The sequence below is a fragment of the Schistocerca americana genome, chromosome 3 (assembly GCF_021461395.2).
Source record: "Schistocerca americana isolate TAMUIC-IGC-003095 chromosome 3, iqSchAmer2.1, whole genome shotgun sequence".
In the NCBI taxonomy this organism is placed as follows: Eukaryota; Metazoa; Arthropoda; class Insecta; order Orthoptera; family Acrididae; genus Schistocerca; species Schistocerca americana.
The window spans coordinates 761348122-761367443 of NC_060121.1; the positions used below are offsets into that span (position 1 = coordinate 761348122).

Genomic DNA, 19322 nt, shown 5'->3' on the forward strand with positions numbered 1-19322 from the left:
GTACTTCTCGCATTTATCCTTGAATTTTACGAAAATATGACATTTCATTAATATAACGCATTAATGATTCTTTCTGATTGTCAGTGATGGTTGTTTGTGCATGTGTTAGATCTGTAGGAACATTGTGGCAGATAAATTGAGGGTCTATTGTGCTTTCTAATAAGTGGTGCACCATACGCAACTTTCGGCATAGAAAAAAATTTACACATTTTAGTAAATATTGCAGATAGTTCAGACGTGGATATAATATTGTGTTACTTAATTGGAAAGGAATTGGTATGAAGATCGAACCACCGTTCCGTTTAGTCACCAAGTATATATCTTAACCTGAAGGTCACATCAGTAATGCTACTGAAGGAGACACTTGTGTTTTGAGAGAGAGAGAGAGAGAGAGAGAGAGTAAGTAAAGAGTGGCAGTGCAGGAAACAAAACATTTTATCTTCTACGTGTATTTTTTGTGTTGCCAACAGTCTGTTGCACATCGCTGCTCAAAGATGGGGAAAGTGCTACCACCTGTCAAATAGTGTGTTACTGTTAGTGTAAATGAAATATAATCACGAATAGCGTATATGTAGGTTATAGCGTAACCTAAAAATGGAAAACATGGAAATGAAGTCCCATGCTTCTTTACAGAGCGTAGGGGAACGGTGCGGGACACCCGCACCGCCTTACTAGGCAAGGTCCTAATGGAGGTGGTTTGCCGTTGCCTTCCTCCGACCGTAATGGGGATGAATGATGATGATGAAGACGACACAACAACACCCAGTCATCTCGAGACAGGAAAAATCCCTGACCCCGCCGGGAATCGAACCCGGGACCCCGTGCTCGGGAAGCGAGAACGCTACCGCGAGACCACCACCACCTAAAAATAAGTGTAGTCAATTACAGTGGTTCACTGTGCTGAACATTTCACTAGAGAGGGAGATTTTGTTTGCGTACACATAATAGTGGACTCCTAGGTTTTCCTGTACTGCTAAATATTTCTTGTTTTCGTTTCAGAAAACATGGATGGATGACGACACGCTGTACGCCCTTGACAGTGGCGTTCTGGACATCACTACAAGTCCTAATCATGTCTGTCCACCCAAAATTGTGGCTTTCAATCTGCTAACCGATGAGGTTAAAAGTACGACAGTTATCGAGAATTCTGCATGTAACTCACTGTACACAGTAATTGTGGTAAGTTTAAACTGTAAACGTAAATACACATAGGATATGTCTGCATGATTTGATATCGATTGATTATTACCGTTAGCTTTTGCGAAGTAGTATTGTCTAGGTCGTTTGCCGGATCATTTATTTATTAAATTGTTGACACAATTCGACTGTTTTCATCATTAGCTTGTGTAATTAAGCAAAATATTAAATGAGAATAAGAAGACCTACATGTATATTACCAGTTTCAGTTATTCAGTTAAAAAATTAAGAAATGCCTTTTTTCCAGAGCAGTCCCTCAGTTCTCCACTACAAATTTGAAAAGATGTTGAAACACCAAATATCTCCTATGAGGCTTCCTTCATTCACAACAAATTTCAATCATTAACAATATAATCCTAGACTTACAAGAAATGTTCCTTGATGACAGATGATATGAACTGAAATTAGGATACAAACTTGTAACTGCTCTTCTTTACAGGTTATACGTCTGCTAACAGGTCCTTTGTGCTCAGTGTGATGTAAATTTGGCTTCAATTAATTTATTTGATGCCTAGGAGCCTAATTTTGAACCAATTATTATGTTGATAACACTACAGCATATCGCAAAAGTTGACATCAGTGATGAAACTAATTTTCCATGAAGCATTTGTCTGTGGATTCAAGACGTTACATAAAGAAAAATGTATTTTGACTTCAATTTCAACTGAAACCCAGATTTTTGAAAACAGGACATCACGTTAACCGAAGAATAACGAAGTGGACTCATAGATGAAAACCTTGCTTCAAATTTTCGTTTGGACCTCTTAAGGTAATTTCCGTATGGTGTTTGTAAATGACTCAGGGTGAGAAAGTTCTTTCTACATGCTCATGATCGATTCCGTCTTGTCTCCTGGTCGACTTGGGCTAACGTATCGTTCGGCAAGTTGATGAGATTCTAACCGTCCGTATTCTTCATACAACATTAAACTGAAATAAGAATGAAGGTATTAAAGGGAATAAAGAAAACTGTTTCTCAGAATAATTGTGGTACTAATCATAACAACAGTCACAGTAAGTATTGGGAATACGTGAAAACAGTATGATCGATTGTACCTCTTTGTTTTGTCTGATATTTCACCTACACAGCTTTTCATTTTCCCTGAGCCTGCTTGGACGTTTCCTGAAATAAAAAGTATGCTACGTTTTGCTACTAACGTGCCAAGTATTCACCGGACAAAATTATCTGAAATGGTCCTTGGTTAACAACTGACTTTAAGAATAAGGACAGGATACTACTGTGCACTCTGAAATTGTTTCTTGGAAGCCCTTTTGTTGCACTTCAGTCGATAGTAATTTGTGGTGTCACCGCCAGACACCACACTTGCTAGGTGGTAGCCTTTAAATCGGCCGCGGTCCGTTAGTATACGTCGGACCCGCGTGTCGCCACTGTCAGTGATTGCAGACCGAGCGCCACCACACGGCAGGTCTAGAGAGACGTCCTGGCACTCGCCCCAGTTGTACAGCCGACTTTGCTAGGAAAGGTTCACTGACAAATACGCTCTCATTTGCCGAGACGATAGTTAGTTTAGCCTTCAGCTACGTCATTTGCTACGACCTAGCAAGGCGCCATAGCATTTGATAATTAATATTGTGAAGCTTATACAGTAACGAGAGATGTACACCAATTGTGGATTAAAGTTAAGTATTCCAAGAACTACATTCTTTCCTTTATAGGATAATTACTTTACCTTGTTCCAGACCTCGCGCCAGCCTGCGTGAGCTTAAGCGCGTGCCTTTCGGCTTCCTCTCATTGTGACTTGGCTGTGTTGCCAAGTCACAACATAATTAACTGGACGAAGCAGACGACTGGTAACTCGCGACGTCCAGCTTAGTGGTGTTACTACCACTACATTATCCTAGGTAATGGTTCCTCAGATCTATCCTCCACATGAGGAGAAGATAGTGGCTGATGAGATAGACGTTCGGGATGCCTTTTAAAAACAGCGATTTACTACACTTCTGTCGATGCAGGACACGATTGAAATGTATAAACTAGTTACTAAAGAATACGTTATGTGACAAGGAAACCTTCAGTGCGTGGTCGCAAGCTCACGTCTTAGTAGCGTTCATTTGAATGGGTTTTGTTATCAAGGTTCATTTGAAAGGGTTCTGTTAGCAATTACGATAGGAAAAACATTAACTACTAATGACTCATCATGTATATCATGAAGGCGACAGAAAATGAATGTCAGGGAGGTGCAGATATCAACCTGACATGGTATGTGTTTATTACACTTCACAAAATAGACATCGTCGACATGCAAGAAATGTTCGAAACGAAACCAATAACTTGCACCATGAACACCGAATGAAAAACTGCGCGCCACAGTGATCATAGGCGTTCGCAGCATCAAGCTCCAACGCGAACTCCTTGACAGCTACAAGCTGTGCAGGAAGTTCGGCTAGGTATCCACTTTTCAAGAACACATATAAAATTATATGGATGTAAGGGGTGATAAGGACTGGTGATATCTGATGGCGGAACATCCTATTGTGGTGTTTATTGTGAGACTGGCTATCCTTCAAGGTGTAGCTGCAAATAGTGCGATAATATGTTTAAGGATAATTTGATCTAAAGCAGTATGATTTTTTCACGTAGGTTACGAATCAAAGAAAGGCAAGCTATTTTGACCAGGTATTGGCCAAAATCTATGGGCATGCATTAATTGCAATTCTCTAACACCCGTTTTTCCAGGCTCGCTTGCAGTTATTTCAAAATTCACTACAGCCCTCGCAAGATCATGCACAAGAGAAAGACTCGTAGGGAACAAATCACCTCAACTTCTTGAAGCACAATAAATAACTTTCCAGCTAGTTTACCGTCCTGATTAACAGTCTTCATAATTGTATACGAAAGCGTTAAGATATTGATGTTAGTAGTTGATCTTGATACAACTCTCATGGTACCTCTAATTTCCATTGTCTCTTTGGTATGCATTTCCTCTTCAAATCTTAATTGGAGTTGGAAACTAAGTCCTTACTAAACGATGGGATAAGTTTATCTTATCTACAATTTTTTGGGCCGATTCCGCAGTTTGCTGTGCATCGTCAAGTCAACGCTTTGTAAGAAATTTCGTTATGTTACGTTTGCCAATTCTGTAGCACTGTTTGAAATTATACAACTAGCAGACTGTTTCCACTGGAATCACTGTAATCTATGTCACGTGATATTTGATGTTCATAACGTCATTATCATGCACATCCTGAAGATTGTATCGAGCATCCTCGAATCACTCGACCACCAGTTTTTGCAGCAATTGTGCCTTGTGCTCCCTTGATTATCCTTAGCTTTTCTTATGCACTGCACGGTCGTATTGCTGCGGACTTATTTTGAAATCTGTTCAAAACTGATTTTTTTCTATACTGTGGGTGATCTATTTATATAATTATGTTTAGCACACATCCTTGGACAACAGTTGTTCTGTACTACGTTTCTCTGAAGACGGTATTTGTGGCTCCCGATCCGACAAGGATGATCAACTATATGGTTCGACACCTGTTTCAGTGTCACTTTCGCTTGTTAAGCACGTATCGTTATCGTTGTACTCATCATGTATACTGTCTGCACAGTCGAGCGTGTACGACACCACACATTTCACTAACTCACCTTGCAGAAACGCTAATACTTCATCTGCGACTTGTTTCTCATTCCGCTAAATTCCTTGGGTTCCTATCTCACGAAATGTCATCTTCTGCGACTCTCGTTGTATATAGAAAATAATGTCGACTTTGTTTATCGTTGCCATTGCTCTGCTTTGTATCAACACCACTAGCACTGTAACACTGTTGAGAGTTACTCGTCGACTAAGCAGTTCAACTACGCTCTTTAGCCTCATGCTATGCCCACCATTGGATAACTCCAGTCCCGCCCCCTGTTGCCATTAGCAGCTGATATTGTGGTTTTATAACGATAATATATTGCGCGTCGAATGCTGTAAACTTCTTTGGTCTTTTGCGACCTCGCACTTAAGAGGTTCCTTGTGAGATGACAATTTTCAGTGATTTAGAATGTATTTTCCGATGAATCGTTTTGGTAAATCTGTGTGCCGGGTTCACGAGTCGAGCTCAGAGCTTTACATTAAGAAAACGCTACGAGCTTAGGTATCCACGAACGCTTCACAGATCGACTCAAAGTTTCAACGTAAGTTTGAGAGCACAACTTCTATTCATGGGCAGACACAGCAATGAAAAAGATACATGTACATCTACATCTACATTTATACTCCGCAAGCCACCCAACGGTGTGTGGCGGAGGGCACTTTACGTGCCACTGTCATTACCTCCCTTTCCTGTTCCAGTCGCGTATGGTTCGCGGGAAGAACGACTGTCTGAAAGCCTCCGTGCGCGCTCTAATCTCTCTAATTTTACATTCGTGATCTCCTCGGTAGGTATACGTAGGGGGAAGCAATATATTCGATACCTCATCCAGAAACGCACCCTGTCGAAACCTGGCGAGCAAGCTACACCGCGATGCAGAGCGCCTCTCTTGCAGAGTCTGCCACTTTGAGTTTGTTAAATATCTCCGTAACGCTATCACGATTACCAAATGTAAACGAAGATGTAAGGCAGGGTTTGCAGCTTGTCTCCTATTTTTCTTGCAATTCGTATAGATGTTTTGATTAGAGAATGGATGAATAAAATTAACGGAGGAATATGTATTCCACAAAATTTTACACATAAGACGACGTCATTTGCGGATGATCGGATTATTGAAATTGAAGACGAGCTGCGAAGAGCAGTGCAGTATGTGTGCTACGGAAGTCATATGAAAATTACAATGTAAAATCTCCATAAATAAAGCAAAAACAGTGGCATTCACAGGTTAATATACAGTGAGAACCAAAACTGCAGTCAGTGGTAGTATATTAGAACAAACTGCGGGCTATAATTCCTTGGGAACATACGTCAGTTAAAAATATGAAAACTATTTTATAAACAATGAACTCATGTTGCAGTAAACATGCGGTACAATAAATAAAAGTCTAGGAACTAAAACCAGGAAAAAAGTTCATGATATAATATCTATGCCTGGTTATGTCTATGGATATAATACATGGACGTTGACAAAAGCTGATAAAAACAAGATTATAGAAATCATTCCAGTCATCATGTTGACAGAACACCGAAGGAGAGGATCCCAAGAAGAGTGTTGTCCTATAGGCCTAAGGGGAGAAAATATCCAGGAAGACCAAGGAAACGAAGGTCAGATATCTTTGAAGGCGGAAGAGGTAACATAACCTAATCCATGGCGAGCAGAGGAAGAAGTGTCTTACAGAACGTATAGAGGATTCAGGTGAGCTCAGGTGGAGAATGCTGGATGGGGATGAATCGCTCATAGGTAGCAGAATCCCTTATTACAAGGTCAAGTCTTCATATGGCGATGGATGGAAGGTGGACTTCGATAAACGGACCGACGGCAGTGCAGTGAAGCATTGCTGTAGGCAAATGGCTGCTGTTAAGCGGGGTTTTCCTAGGTGCAGGAATTTTGCGTCCCGTAGTACGTAATTTGCCCCGTGTAATTCGTCGTCTCCTCGACAGTGACAAAATAATGAACATCTTCTCCGGTAGAGTGCAGTGTGTAATGTGTAAGCGCGTTTCCTTAGGCGACAGAGTTGCGCTCTACATTACATAAATGACGTAGTAGGTAGTAGTACTTCCAGTATTGGCAGCAGTGATGGGGAAAGAAAGATAAATGAATGTGTAGGACAGAAACGGGGAGCCGAGGACTTAGGTGTTTTATTGTTTAGTTGTTTGTTTGTCTTGCACATAACTAGAAGTGTACATCATACGGTGTTATTCCATTGTGTACTTTATGTCCTTACAAATATAAATTCATTTTTATAAGTAATAAAAATTTAGTTGATCGCGCAACTTACGTGATGTTATCTAACCAAAGCAGCTACTTTTGTACTCAACAGAACGTTCTTCATCATGATCAAAACCAAGAGTTTCTCATTATTATTGATAAATGCGAAACTGGTTTATGAATAACAGAAGTGAGTTTTATGTAAGATTTACGAAGTACTGAAGCGTTAGTTTTCTTTATTTTTACTACAGCATGTCTGTCTTTCATGTTCCAAATCAAAAATTTTCGAATAAAAATTAAACTTAACTTTACAATTTTCATTTATTTTGGAAATATGTTTATTTTCAAGAAATAGACAAGAGGATAAATAAGTAGTAACTCTGTTCAGTAAATTATGCACTGCGCTTAAATGAAGGTCTAGCAAAGTCCTCTGTAAGAACACGGAGATCTCCGATTCAGGTGGAGGAGTGTCCAGCCGGCAGTCTGGTGGCCTACAGCGCCGACTCGCTGGGCTTCCGGCTGACAGTTACCGACCTCGTCAACGGAGACTCCAAACACCTCCAGAGTCAGTACTTCTACCCCAAGCCCGGATTCCTCTTCACTAAGGCGGGTGGACCGTCTGTTTTCCTCCCGTATGGACTGTGCGGCATGTCAGCAGATAACAACTGCGATGGGAAACTCTACCTGCAGGCCTTCGCTAGTGACATCCAGGACGTCTTGGACAAGGAGCTCATCCACAACTCGAGCGACGGGGACGTCTTGGACACCAAAGCACAGGTAACGTAACACTAAAACTGCTTTGACGTGACTCACTTACTACCCAGCATATGTTTTCCATTCTACTGCGTGTAGCGATACATTATGAAGCTTCCTAACATATTTGAACTTCGTACTAGACGGGAATTGAGCCAGGACCCTTTTCTTCCATGGGCAAAGATCCTACTCGCTGAGTTATTATTGGATATGTGTATCAGAAGAGAAACCTAATCTCCAAGTTGGTCACGGTCTGGCATACACTTTAAATCTACAACGAGGTTTTATACGTCATGTACTATACCGAAACAGTGGATAAAGTGACACTATTGACGATAAAAAAAGTACTACAACTGTAGTTTATGGAACTAAGCAGGTAATTATTTCCTCTGCTGGTAATATGCTTTGCATTACAGGCAGTAAATCACATTACACTTATTCTAGAAAAGGTCATCGACATACTTATAAAAGTTTTGGCTCTTCGTCTTTTAATGTTAACTTCATTGAATAGTATGCTACAACGATATCTAGAGATCATAGTAAGATATGTAAATAACTTAACGACACAGAACGGCTATCACAAGACACATGCGTTTTATCTCTCGTAATTTAATTTCAGTCCTAGGAATGCAACACAGTGGATTGCAAAAATTTCATGATCACAATGCTACGAATGTTCTCCAAAGGAAGATGTCATTTGCGCAGTTTTTTTTCCTTTAAAGACGCTTATGTTACTTGGAAAATAGTATAATACAATCCCATTTGCACAGCTAATATAAAACTACAAAATTGTACAGTGTCACATACGGTAACAATAATAAACAGGTTGCTCCAGCACTTACCGCTATCTGTGAATTTCTTTCTATATACAATTTATTTCGAAGACACTGTATTTTCACACAACATGCTAATGATTACCGCTTTCAATTTCTACTTCACATCGTCTTTAACGGTGTTAGTGAATCCAAATATTCCGATTCCTTCAAATTTATCAGCCATTTCATATAAGAAAATACAGAGAACAAGTAGTACGTTTATTTCCGAAACATTACCCCATCGTTTACAAATTATATCATGTATTTCTAAAGTTTAAATGAATCTATTAGCAACAATATTCATGTCTAGGACGCTTTTAGCTATTACACAAGATAGACCGGCAGACCTTTCAAAGTAAGATATAAAAGCATCTCCCTAGTAAAGTTGGGGGAAATTAGTACAATTCCACATTTGCAGAACGTCTGCTTCTTCTCCAACACGCACCACGGAGATTAATGTTTCCCTGAAGAAAGTAAATGTTACAAGCTTGACCTCTTAGAAGACTTACAAATTTCTAAAAATTTTGCTCACAAAGATGGAGCCACCGTAAATGTACAGGTGCAACTCAAAAACGGGAATTTTCTATATAATTTCAGACGCCTTCTTTCGTTAACGTAACAGAAGTACTTGATCTTCCATGTGACTATTGGATATGTCATTTTCCTTGTTTGTTAAAAGTGGTAATACTCTGTCTCTTCTTTGTTTATGATAATTTATTTTTTGAGGTTTTGATGTTCACCATTTCTCAGATTGGTTGTATTTTTAGTTATACGCGTAATTACTATCACTTGTTGACAGTTTACGTAATTTGGTTTTACTGCAGTAAGCCTTCCTTGATAGCAACCCATTAGTTATTGCCTTATTATTAAGTTTACGTATGCACATAGCTAAATATGAGTTGGTTTTTACTATCATAATTTTAATTTCATCGTTTTAAGCAAGTTTAGAGTAAAAACACTCAGTCACTAACGCGCACCATCTCCGCACAAACTACAAGTGCTTTTTCTCGGTTGAAGCTTTTCTCAGCCCAAACGTTACGTTCGCGACGCTGGTGTCTGAGCTGTGCAATGATGAGGCTCTATTCAATGGTGATCACCGTATTGGGTATTGTCTTAATACTATGGGGGGAGAGTTTATATTTTACTGACGCATTTCGGCTATTTGTAACGTGCCGACCTGATTAGGTTGCCCCTAACATCCTTCTGAAGAAAACGTTTTTATAAACATTGAAACCATGTCAATGGATTTCAATAAACCTTCCAATTTGGAACTGATTGACTGAATATTATTTCTACACGAAGGTGAATAAATGTTGTAACGTTTCTGAACAAATTGCTCTGTTCGTAACCGCAACTTAGTTCGAAGCTTACTTAGAGCAGAGTACGCCTAATCATAAAAATTCACTATAAATGCATTGCTTAGTGATCCGGCGCACTGTCAGACTCTTACACAGAAAGCTACTCTTGCAACTATTGTCACATGGCTGTTGTGTAAAATGCTTTAATAAATATGTCGTTTGGCTTGCGATATATCAAAGACAGGGTCTTGTCCCAGACGAAAAAGACATTCTTCTGACGATGACAGTAGCTCTGTCGCATATAGACTAGCCACAAAATACAAAATTAAATACTATTTTCTTGGTACGCGATACACACGCCTCTTTGTTCGATGCTCATTCGTCACAGTGCGGTGCACCGTATGAAAAAGTTTCGAGGTGGCAAAAACGATTATTGCGTTCAGTGTTGCTCTCAGTAAGATCGCTAACAATGAACCCTGGCACATACGGCTGTTCTATACCTTCATTAATGAAACAGCCGAACGTGTGGATTGTAAACCCTAAATGTGTTCGTATCCATTCACCTCCTTCCGTAGATTCATCAGTAACGGGATTAGTAATGGAATCTCATTTGTTATGTCAACCTTAACCGGAAAATTACACTATTTCAGTACTCGTTTTCAGCTTGCTGTGGTCATTATCGACTTCCGCTGCTTATATTAGTTTCACTTAGTCTGATAGCTCTAGGGTGACTTTTGGTCGGCCTGTTTCAGTTGGCATTACCTGGACGACTCTCGGGCCCCAACGGCCCGGTGGCTGTGGACCCAACTGGCCAGCTGGTGTTCTTCTCCATAGAAGACGACCTGGCTGTCTACTGCTGGAACACAAGCAAGGAGCACGACCCAAAGAACTTCCGTATGATCGCTCAAGACGACGAACGTTTACAGTATATAAGCAGCTTGAAGATCGATCGTGGCTCTCAACGAATATATATACAAAGCAATCGGTTTACAAAGTACTTGTCCAATGCTACCGACTATTCTGAAGATAACTATTACCTTTTGTACATTCCCATGGACGGTTTACAATGTTAGATCATCAAATCCATTCAACGTATGTTTCCGGAGGGAACTAAAAGACAAATATTTCCTGTATTCGCAAACTTATGTATTAATTGCAAAATGTAACACAGATACAGCTGCATGAAATTTATATCTGTATCATTTGCTTTCGCAACTCACTCATTGAAAATCTAACACTTAAATCTTTCCTTCGCCCAATACACGGACTCTTACACGCGAACAGAAGATGTCTTTTGGTATCTTGTCTGTATACAAATTTCATAATACAAATAATCGCAAACAGATATCTTCTGCGACCTAACGATGTAGTTTCTTGGTGCATAGCACCAATGAGAAAAATTAAATTTTCATCGAACACATGGTTAAGCGAAATCTCGTCACATTAGTTAGTATTTAAGAACCAGAGAGTACAAAGTTCGAGCAGATTATTCCATTAATTTAAAGCTTCATAAGTCACCTTCTGCATCGGACTACGTTCAAGGGCCCGATATAGTTCTTGCTCTAAGTGAGTAATTCATGTATCATTTTGTTTAACCAGGAGGCGTAACTCATAGTTTTCTTCAGATGATAGAGCTCTTATTGGCCAGACAAAAAAAGAGAGAACCATGTACGAAGAACTAAAATAAGTTTTAGGGAACGTTATTAATTTTTTTCTCCAAACGCGCTTTCAAGCCTTGAGGAGAACGATAAGAACATGACTGACTTGGTTTGTTAATGTGGTGTGTCTCGGTAGCTAACACAAACTGGGCAGTCTTCCTCTATAAAGGCCCAAAGTTTCCTTCTCCAGCCATCCTGAGATTTTTTCTGTCGATCATCGCCTTTTAATAATGATAGGTGGACGTGCATAATGCAGTGGTTTGCAGTCTCCTTAAAGCGTGCATCCCCTAATAATTTGCTAGGTGAGAAAGTTCGGAGATCGGAGGAACGCATAGGTATGGTACCTGGATTACGAGAACGTCACTGCGACTAGTGATGGACAAACGACTGCTTTTAACAATCAAAGATTGACCATTAATTTGTTTTTCGTTTATTAGTTTTCTTTCTCGAAACTTGTCTCTGCAGTCATATAAGCTGCATCAATGTATTTCCACTCTCTCTCCTGGTTTGATATGTTTCACGTGGGACAACCGACTGACACAAGTCTCTTACGGTTACCTCAGCTACATGCATGCCTTCACTCAAGCTCTGGACGGGAGTAATTTTACTTACACACTGGTTCAGCGTTTTCGGTCATCCATGAAACAAGACTAGGGTCGGCAGCTTTTTTAGAGATAACTACCGTATCTTATTTCAAGGAGAAATTAACAAAAGAATATTTCTCAAATTAAAAAGTTTTCAAAATGTATGTATTTATTTACCTAAAAATAAATTTCTGGCGATCAGTATGAATTTCTGGTTGCTTTTGAAAATTTTATAGCTGGATCTATATTGTAAATTTGGTTAAATAAATAAAGAATGCCTTTTTTAGTTCAAAATTATTTTAGATCTGTCTCTGTCGCCCTACCGGTTCACACCTTTCACTGATACTCTTTCGGCAACCCTGCGGCCTGAACAGAAAGCGAATAGGATACATTTTATCCAATTTTTGAGGATATAATCACTTGCTTGTTAAGCAAGTACCACCTGTCACGAAATATATTTTGTCATCTTTCGTTAATTTTCTTTGGATTTCCTTGATTAACATAATATCAGAAAATGAAACATCCTTTCAGGTACTACATAGCGCTTTGAACTTACCTTGAGGACCATTTTTTATGGATTCGTATGATTTTCCCCATTCATATTCATGTAATTTGTAAGGATTCTCCGGTTTTGTCCGACTTACCGGTGTATAAAAATCACTTTCAGTATTATTTGTTATCGCTGAAGAGATAAAAACGAAAAAAATATATTTATAAATTCCAAACTTCGCAACTTTATGCAACGTGAGGATACCTGAAAAGATGGTTGTAAGTATGGTAACATGTTTCCGTAGATTAGTGTTACTACGTAGAGAGGTTTCTCGCGTTGTATGTCTTCGTATATCCAGCAACTGAGGCATTCCCTCAAGTCTCCAACTGTCTTAATTCGATTTTTGAGAATTTCTGAGCCCACTCGAGATTTACGTGTTTACAGTATTTACCTAAAATTACTTACATAAAAATCTACTTCAGATATGTCACACTTTTAAAATGATTCTCCTAGATCCATAAAGATTCCTAACCCATATAGATAGTCGTTAAAATGTTTGACAACGAATTTTTAGTAGCTGTGAATGTACTTTTAAGATTTAAAACGAGAAACGGCGTGAGCATGTACGAATAGTTCATCTCAATAGCCCTGTCTACTGTATGCGCGCCTCTTATTTCGTTGTAAATTTTACTATTACTCCCATAGCTTTTAAAAATTCACAATAACACGTTTTAAGGACTGTCTTTATAAAGATCGAAATCTACATGCGGCTAGGAAAAAATACTTTATACTTCTTAGTCCAATTTATAAACATGGTATATCAAAATTGATTTTTATTTGAATAATTGTTTTCTGCTTTTTATTCCTGTGTGCGTGAAATTTTTAACCGATATAAATTTTTTTCGAGAAGTTGTAACATAGACATATGGTAAATTTCACGTTTATTTCAGATTCTCTTGATATGAGTCAAACAGTATATCGCTTCCTCCTACGTACATCTTGCGAAAAGATGTTGAAGGTAATAATCAGAGAGACTCGAGCTCACCAATGACCGTTAGAACAGTTGCTCTTCCCGCGAACCATTCGCGAGTGGAACAGGAAAAGGGAGAAATGACACTAGTACGCGAAGTAGCCTCTTCCGAACACCTGACAATAAAGTGAATTACTATCGCATTGTCGTCCACTTCCGGGCTAAGTTTGAAGTTTCATGCCTCTAACTCATAGAGAAGTTAGTTCTAAATTAACTGCAAACTTCCTACCGAATTGACATACAGATAGACATGAAAGTACAATGAAATGAGTACCCCTAGATGCATACGGCGTTGATATAATTCAACGGGGAGAGTTGAAAAAGTGTGCCCCGAGTGGGGCTCGAACCCAGGATCTTCTGCTTACAGGACAGACGCTCTATCCATCTTCTTTTTTTCCATTTTTGTTCGTTTTCGTTCGTTGTATCTGCTCGGGGCGGACGTCGAAAGACACCGTTTCAGTTCGTTGTTGATCCATTAACTTAGTTTTTTTTATTATAGAGGGCAGCTAGCCCTCTGACCGAACACGCTGAGCTACCGTGCCGGCTATCCATCTCAGCCGCCGAGGACACAGAGGATACTGCGACTGCAGGGACTTATCTCTTACCCGCCTCCAGTGAGACCAACATTCACAACTTATTGTCCCGCACTATATTCATAGTGCCCCTGCCCATCATACTCATTACTCGCGGCTTAACTGCCGATTCCCGTTAGAGTTCGGGCACTGTTTGTGCATCCGCACAGAGGAAGAAGATGGTCAAGTGGCCGGTGAGCCTTACACACACACACACACACACACACGCACACACACACAAAAACACACACACACATATATATATATATATATATTATATATATATTATCCATCGGTGACCACGCAGCTCGTGAAACGAAATTACAATGAAATTAATACCCCTAGCTGCATACAGGCATTGATAAAAGTCAATGGGCATTAAAGCCGCGAGTAATGAGTATAATGGGCGGGGGCACTATGAATATAGTGCGGGACAGTAAGTTGCGAATGTGGGTCTTACGGGAGGCGGGACAGAGATAAGCCCCTGCAGTCGAAGTATCCTCTGTGTCCTCGGTGGCTCAGAAGGATATAGCGTTTACCCTATGAGCAGGAGATCCCGGGTTCGAGTGCCGGTCGGAGCACACATTTCCAACTGTCCACGTTGACTTATTTCAACGCCTGTATGCAGCTAGGGGTATTCATATCTTTATAATTTCTTTCTAATGAGCTGCAAGGTCACCGATGGCTTCTGTTCTTTCGGACATGTCGGAAAGAAGATACCATCTTCATCTGTATATATAGACATGAAAGTGACGTAGTAAGAACATGATAATAAAAAAGATCATGCGGACTGCTCGATCCCCTTCAGTGTTTTAATACTGTACTAAAAGGATTAGAAGGTGGTTTCTGCGCATCAGTTTCCTAAATCAGTATGACGCAAATACAAAAAAACTCGATGAATGTGGTATGAAGGCTGGAAGATAACCAATATATGTTAAGTATAAAACAATTCCTGGTTATCAATGCTGTCACCGAAGGTAGATTGTGTGACAAAGAAGTTTTATAGTAGAAAAGCTACTGGTTCCAATATAGCTTTAGCCTTAAATTGCTCGAACGTCATTGCTGTTTAACGCAGGAGCCAGAAGCATGACGACAGAGGCCAATGCAGCCTCTTGTAGTTTCCAGCCAGCGATCACTTCGCCTTACGTCTCCACACAATATGCACTGTTCCCATCCATTTCCTACTATGTAAAATCACGAAACAAATATACCTGTCAAAGGCAAAAGCGACAATTTGAGGAAGAAGCAGCAGACCAAAACCAGCGGTCAAACTAAAAAATTGTGGCACTGTAAGCGGAATAAATCAACACTAATGAAACTGCGATGCGCACCAAAGGCAGTGGAAGAATGAAAACTAGCACAAAATTTTTTTCCAGGTTTATCTCAAGCCACAATAAATACCTGAAATATATCCTATTCCTACAACAAAATTATGACAACACGCGAGAAGTAGCCACTGTTCACTTCTTCTGAAGAGCACATAACAAAACTCACAAACCGAACGATGTATGGGCTGTAGGGCTGGAGATACAACGCCATTATATGTTACACACGAAGAGCTACAGATTTAAACATATGTTAAGACTACTGCTTAGCCACAGTACCTCAACTCGAAAAACCGGTGAAATAGCCTTCTGGTACAGTCTTGTAATACGACCATACATTGATCTTTCCTGCAACGACATTCGGATTAGGTATTGATCTTCTTGGGGTGTGTTCAGCGTGGTTCGACCTGACCTATCTCGTCCTGTTCTATGGCCTTGCGTGAACCATTCTCCACCCACCCGTTGCACTGCCGAAACACGTCGTCCTACACGAGCAGCAATTTTTCGGATGGGTGCATCACACTCTCTCACGCCAATAACGAGCCCTCTTTCCAACTCAATGGGTTGGCGATCCTATTCACTCATACGTCATCGAGGCATCCTGCACGTCTTCTCAAGCGACACTAATCCATTACCTTCGGTTTATAGCGACTACGTCAGCCGCAGGCATTTGTTACAGGTAGATGGTGTTGCGTCGCGATTTCGATGTTGTCCTTGATCCCACGGGCCAACATGGGTCAAATGCTAATAATTTCTGCAGAACATACTGATGTAGCATACATGTCATGTGAATGTGAGCGTCCTACCTCTAGTCGTTCAAGGTGTTCCGTTTTTTTCTGTAAATGAATGTACTTAATAAAATAATCGTATTTTCAAGAATGAATTCAGTATTAGTACCGAGAGAAAGTAATTTAAAGTGCGCAGTTTTCGCACTAAGAATCATTTTCAGTCCTCACCACTAGTAGCTCAATGTTCCACATTGCCGGCACTTGACCTCATCCTCAATAAAGGAAACCTTTTCTGGTTCAAAAATGGTTCAAATTGATCTGAGCACTATGGGACTTAACATCTGTGGTCATCAGTCCCCTAGAACTTAGAACTACTTAAACCTAACTAACATAAGGACATCACACACATCCATGCCCGAGGCAGGATTCGAACCTGCGGCCGTAGCGGTCACGCGGTTCTAGACTGAAGCGCCTAGAACCACGCGGCCACACCGGCCAGCAACCTTTTCTGGAGTCCAGCACTCCACTATTTTCAAGCCATTCTGGTTTCCTTATTAAAACTGAGAGGAAGATCGTTCCTCTCGGTCGGTTCAAACGCTGCACATCGCAGAACCATAACCGTAAAGCTGAAAAACCTTGCTCCAGTAATAGAAGATGGTCGTTAATTTCCTTTTTTCGATATGAGGTAAAAACAGACTGAAGCCCTCCACATAACGTCTGTTTTTCAGTAACACGTACAATTATTTTCAGTAATTTCTTCAGTAAATTCTTTGAAGCTCGATAAGTGGTTGCAACAACATTAAAGACCAAATCGATGGTGTCCGTCACTGCCTGCATTACACTGTCTTTGTCACATAAATCTTATAATTACCTATATCCTTTCATCTTATTAATGTACCCCATCACTGTATGGAAAAAATAATTATTTTTATTTAATAACCACTATTTATTATTATCATGTACGTGTTATATTAGTATTAATTACTAACACTATTATTATTTATTATAATTTATGGTTTGAAAGAGTTACATTCACTATTTGTGTACCCACCCAGAGAGCCGTGCGCGTTAAAGCGACCCTTCCGAGACGGGGAGGTGCTCCGGTCCCGGTAACAATCCGGCCATCCGACTACAGACAGCTAGCAGTGTGCCAGCAAGACTGGATGTGGTTTTTAGGCGTATCCAACACCACAACACGTTAGTAACGCACTGGTACCGAACTCCCAATTTAGTAACACGATTTGCAAACAATTAGAAAACTGACTCACTTTCGTATGAATAGCACTAAATGCAGACAGTTTGGGTACACACATTCCCTTCTGGGGGTCAGGGCTGGCGAAAGGAAAGGCACCTGTCCACCCCTTTAAACTAACCATGCCACATCTGTTCATAATCACGGCTACCTTGTCCCGAAGCCGGTAAAGGCACAAGGAAACTAAGAATATAGTAACAATGAGAGGTAAATGTTTTATTGGTGGCAATTGGCGGTGGTCTCCCGAGCAATCGTCGACACGAGAGGATTCCGCTAAGTAACCACTCTTTCGGCACAATAATGACAAAAAAATAAAAATAAAACCTAAGTTGTTCTGCAAATTTCTAATTCTTACGTGAACTGAGAACTTAACTTCAGAAGTCTCAAACGATACAACGATGGCCGCGTGATAATGCGATAAATTGGCACCTTCAAATGGCTATGCGTAACTGAAGGGACTTACAGTGACACCTTTATTAAGTCACCGTACGACTGCAGCACGGTACTGACTCACAAATTCAAATGGCCGTTATGCCCGCACTGGCCATTATGCTCGATCTTGCCCCACCTGTGTTCAAATCGCCAGATTCATGACAGGCGCACATAGAGGTCAAGTGTTTTGAAAATCCAACGAAATTACATTTAAAAAGTTTATAATAAATGAAAAGCACCAGTTTGCTTTTGTTCTGCAATATTGTAGAAAAAAAGCAAACTGGTGCTTTTCATTTATTATTATAATGTTGTTCTACCAAGAACCGACGGAAGATTCTGTTAATATGATAAAAAGTTTATGTCTGCTGTCTTGCTAAAATGTTTCAAGTGTTGGTTGGCAACGACAGAGAAGAAGGTGGTTTCCATCTCTATACCATCTGTCGTGCGAGTTCCCATTATAGAATATTTTCCTGTGAAAAATATATTTTTTGAGAATATTTCTCGCGCAGAAACAGCAGTCTGTCTGAAAGTAAAAATGAATTGCAAACAGTGTCAATCGTGAAAACATTTTTGTCGCTAGTAACCGGTTTCGGTCAGTATTTGACCATTCTCAGACCCTCATACGGTAATGGTAGGCGGTGGCAGTGATTGGAATGGCTGTTGTTATAGCACCCGCTCCATTCACAGCCACAGCCTTCAATTAAACGTTTGTCTGAGGATGGTCAAGTACTAACCGAAACCTATTATTATGGAAATAAATGTTTTTCTGGTCAAAACTGTTTTCAATCCATTTTTGGAATACCTGTAAAATGCGTTAGAAGGTATATCGTTACATCATCTGATGTATCTCAAATTTTTCTGGAGCCTCTATCAGTGCCCCCCTCTAGGGAATGAAGACAACGTCGAATGTGACAATAATGTCAGTAATTTCAAGTGAAACAGTATTTTTCGCATTTGCATAAATGTGTGTCAAGGTAATTTTAGATCTGTTGATCCTCACGACTAGACGTTGATATACCCCGTGTATATTTATGAAACCGGAATTTGGTTGCAATAATTGCATATCTATTGTTTGAAACGGATAAACAATACTTTATAGAAAATAATCTCCAATGCTGTTAATACATTTCTCCCATCTCTCCGGCAGGTAATAAATGCCACGCCAAAAAACAGCTCATCTTTTGAAGCGACCCATTTTCGTATATTTTCGTAAGAACTGAAGCGTTATTCAGCGAGCGCGAATCCCAGTAATGCAAACAGATGATTATCAGACGGGTGTTGTGTTGTCCTAATCATCATCATTTCATCCCCATCGACGCGCAGGTCGCCGAAGTGGCGTCAAATCGAAACACCTGCACCAGGCGAACGGTCTACCCGACGGG

At 40.1% G+C, this 19322-nt stretch overlaps 1 protein-coding gene across 1 annotated transcript in view; it reads left to right on the forward strand.

Moving 5' to 3' along the window:
- Window positions 1-11060, forward strand: part of LOC124607245 (major royal jelly protein 1-like) — a 48680-nt gene extending 37620 nt beyond the window's left edge. Inside the window, exons 4-6 of the mRNA XM_047139520.1 lie at window positions 1000-1179; window positions 7463-7780; window positions 10622-11060. Of these exons, the coding sequence (XP_046995476.1) occupies window positions 1000-1179; window positions 7463-7780; window positions 10622-10942 (819 nt within the window). The 3' untranslated portion in view covers window positions 10943-11060. The remainder of the gene's footprint in view (window positions 1-999; window positions 1180-7462; window positions 7781-10621) is intronic.
- The last annotated feature ends 8262 nt before the right edge of the window (window positions 11061-19322 follow it).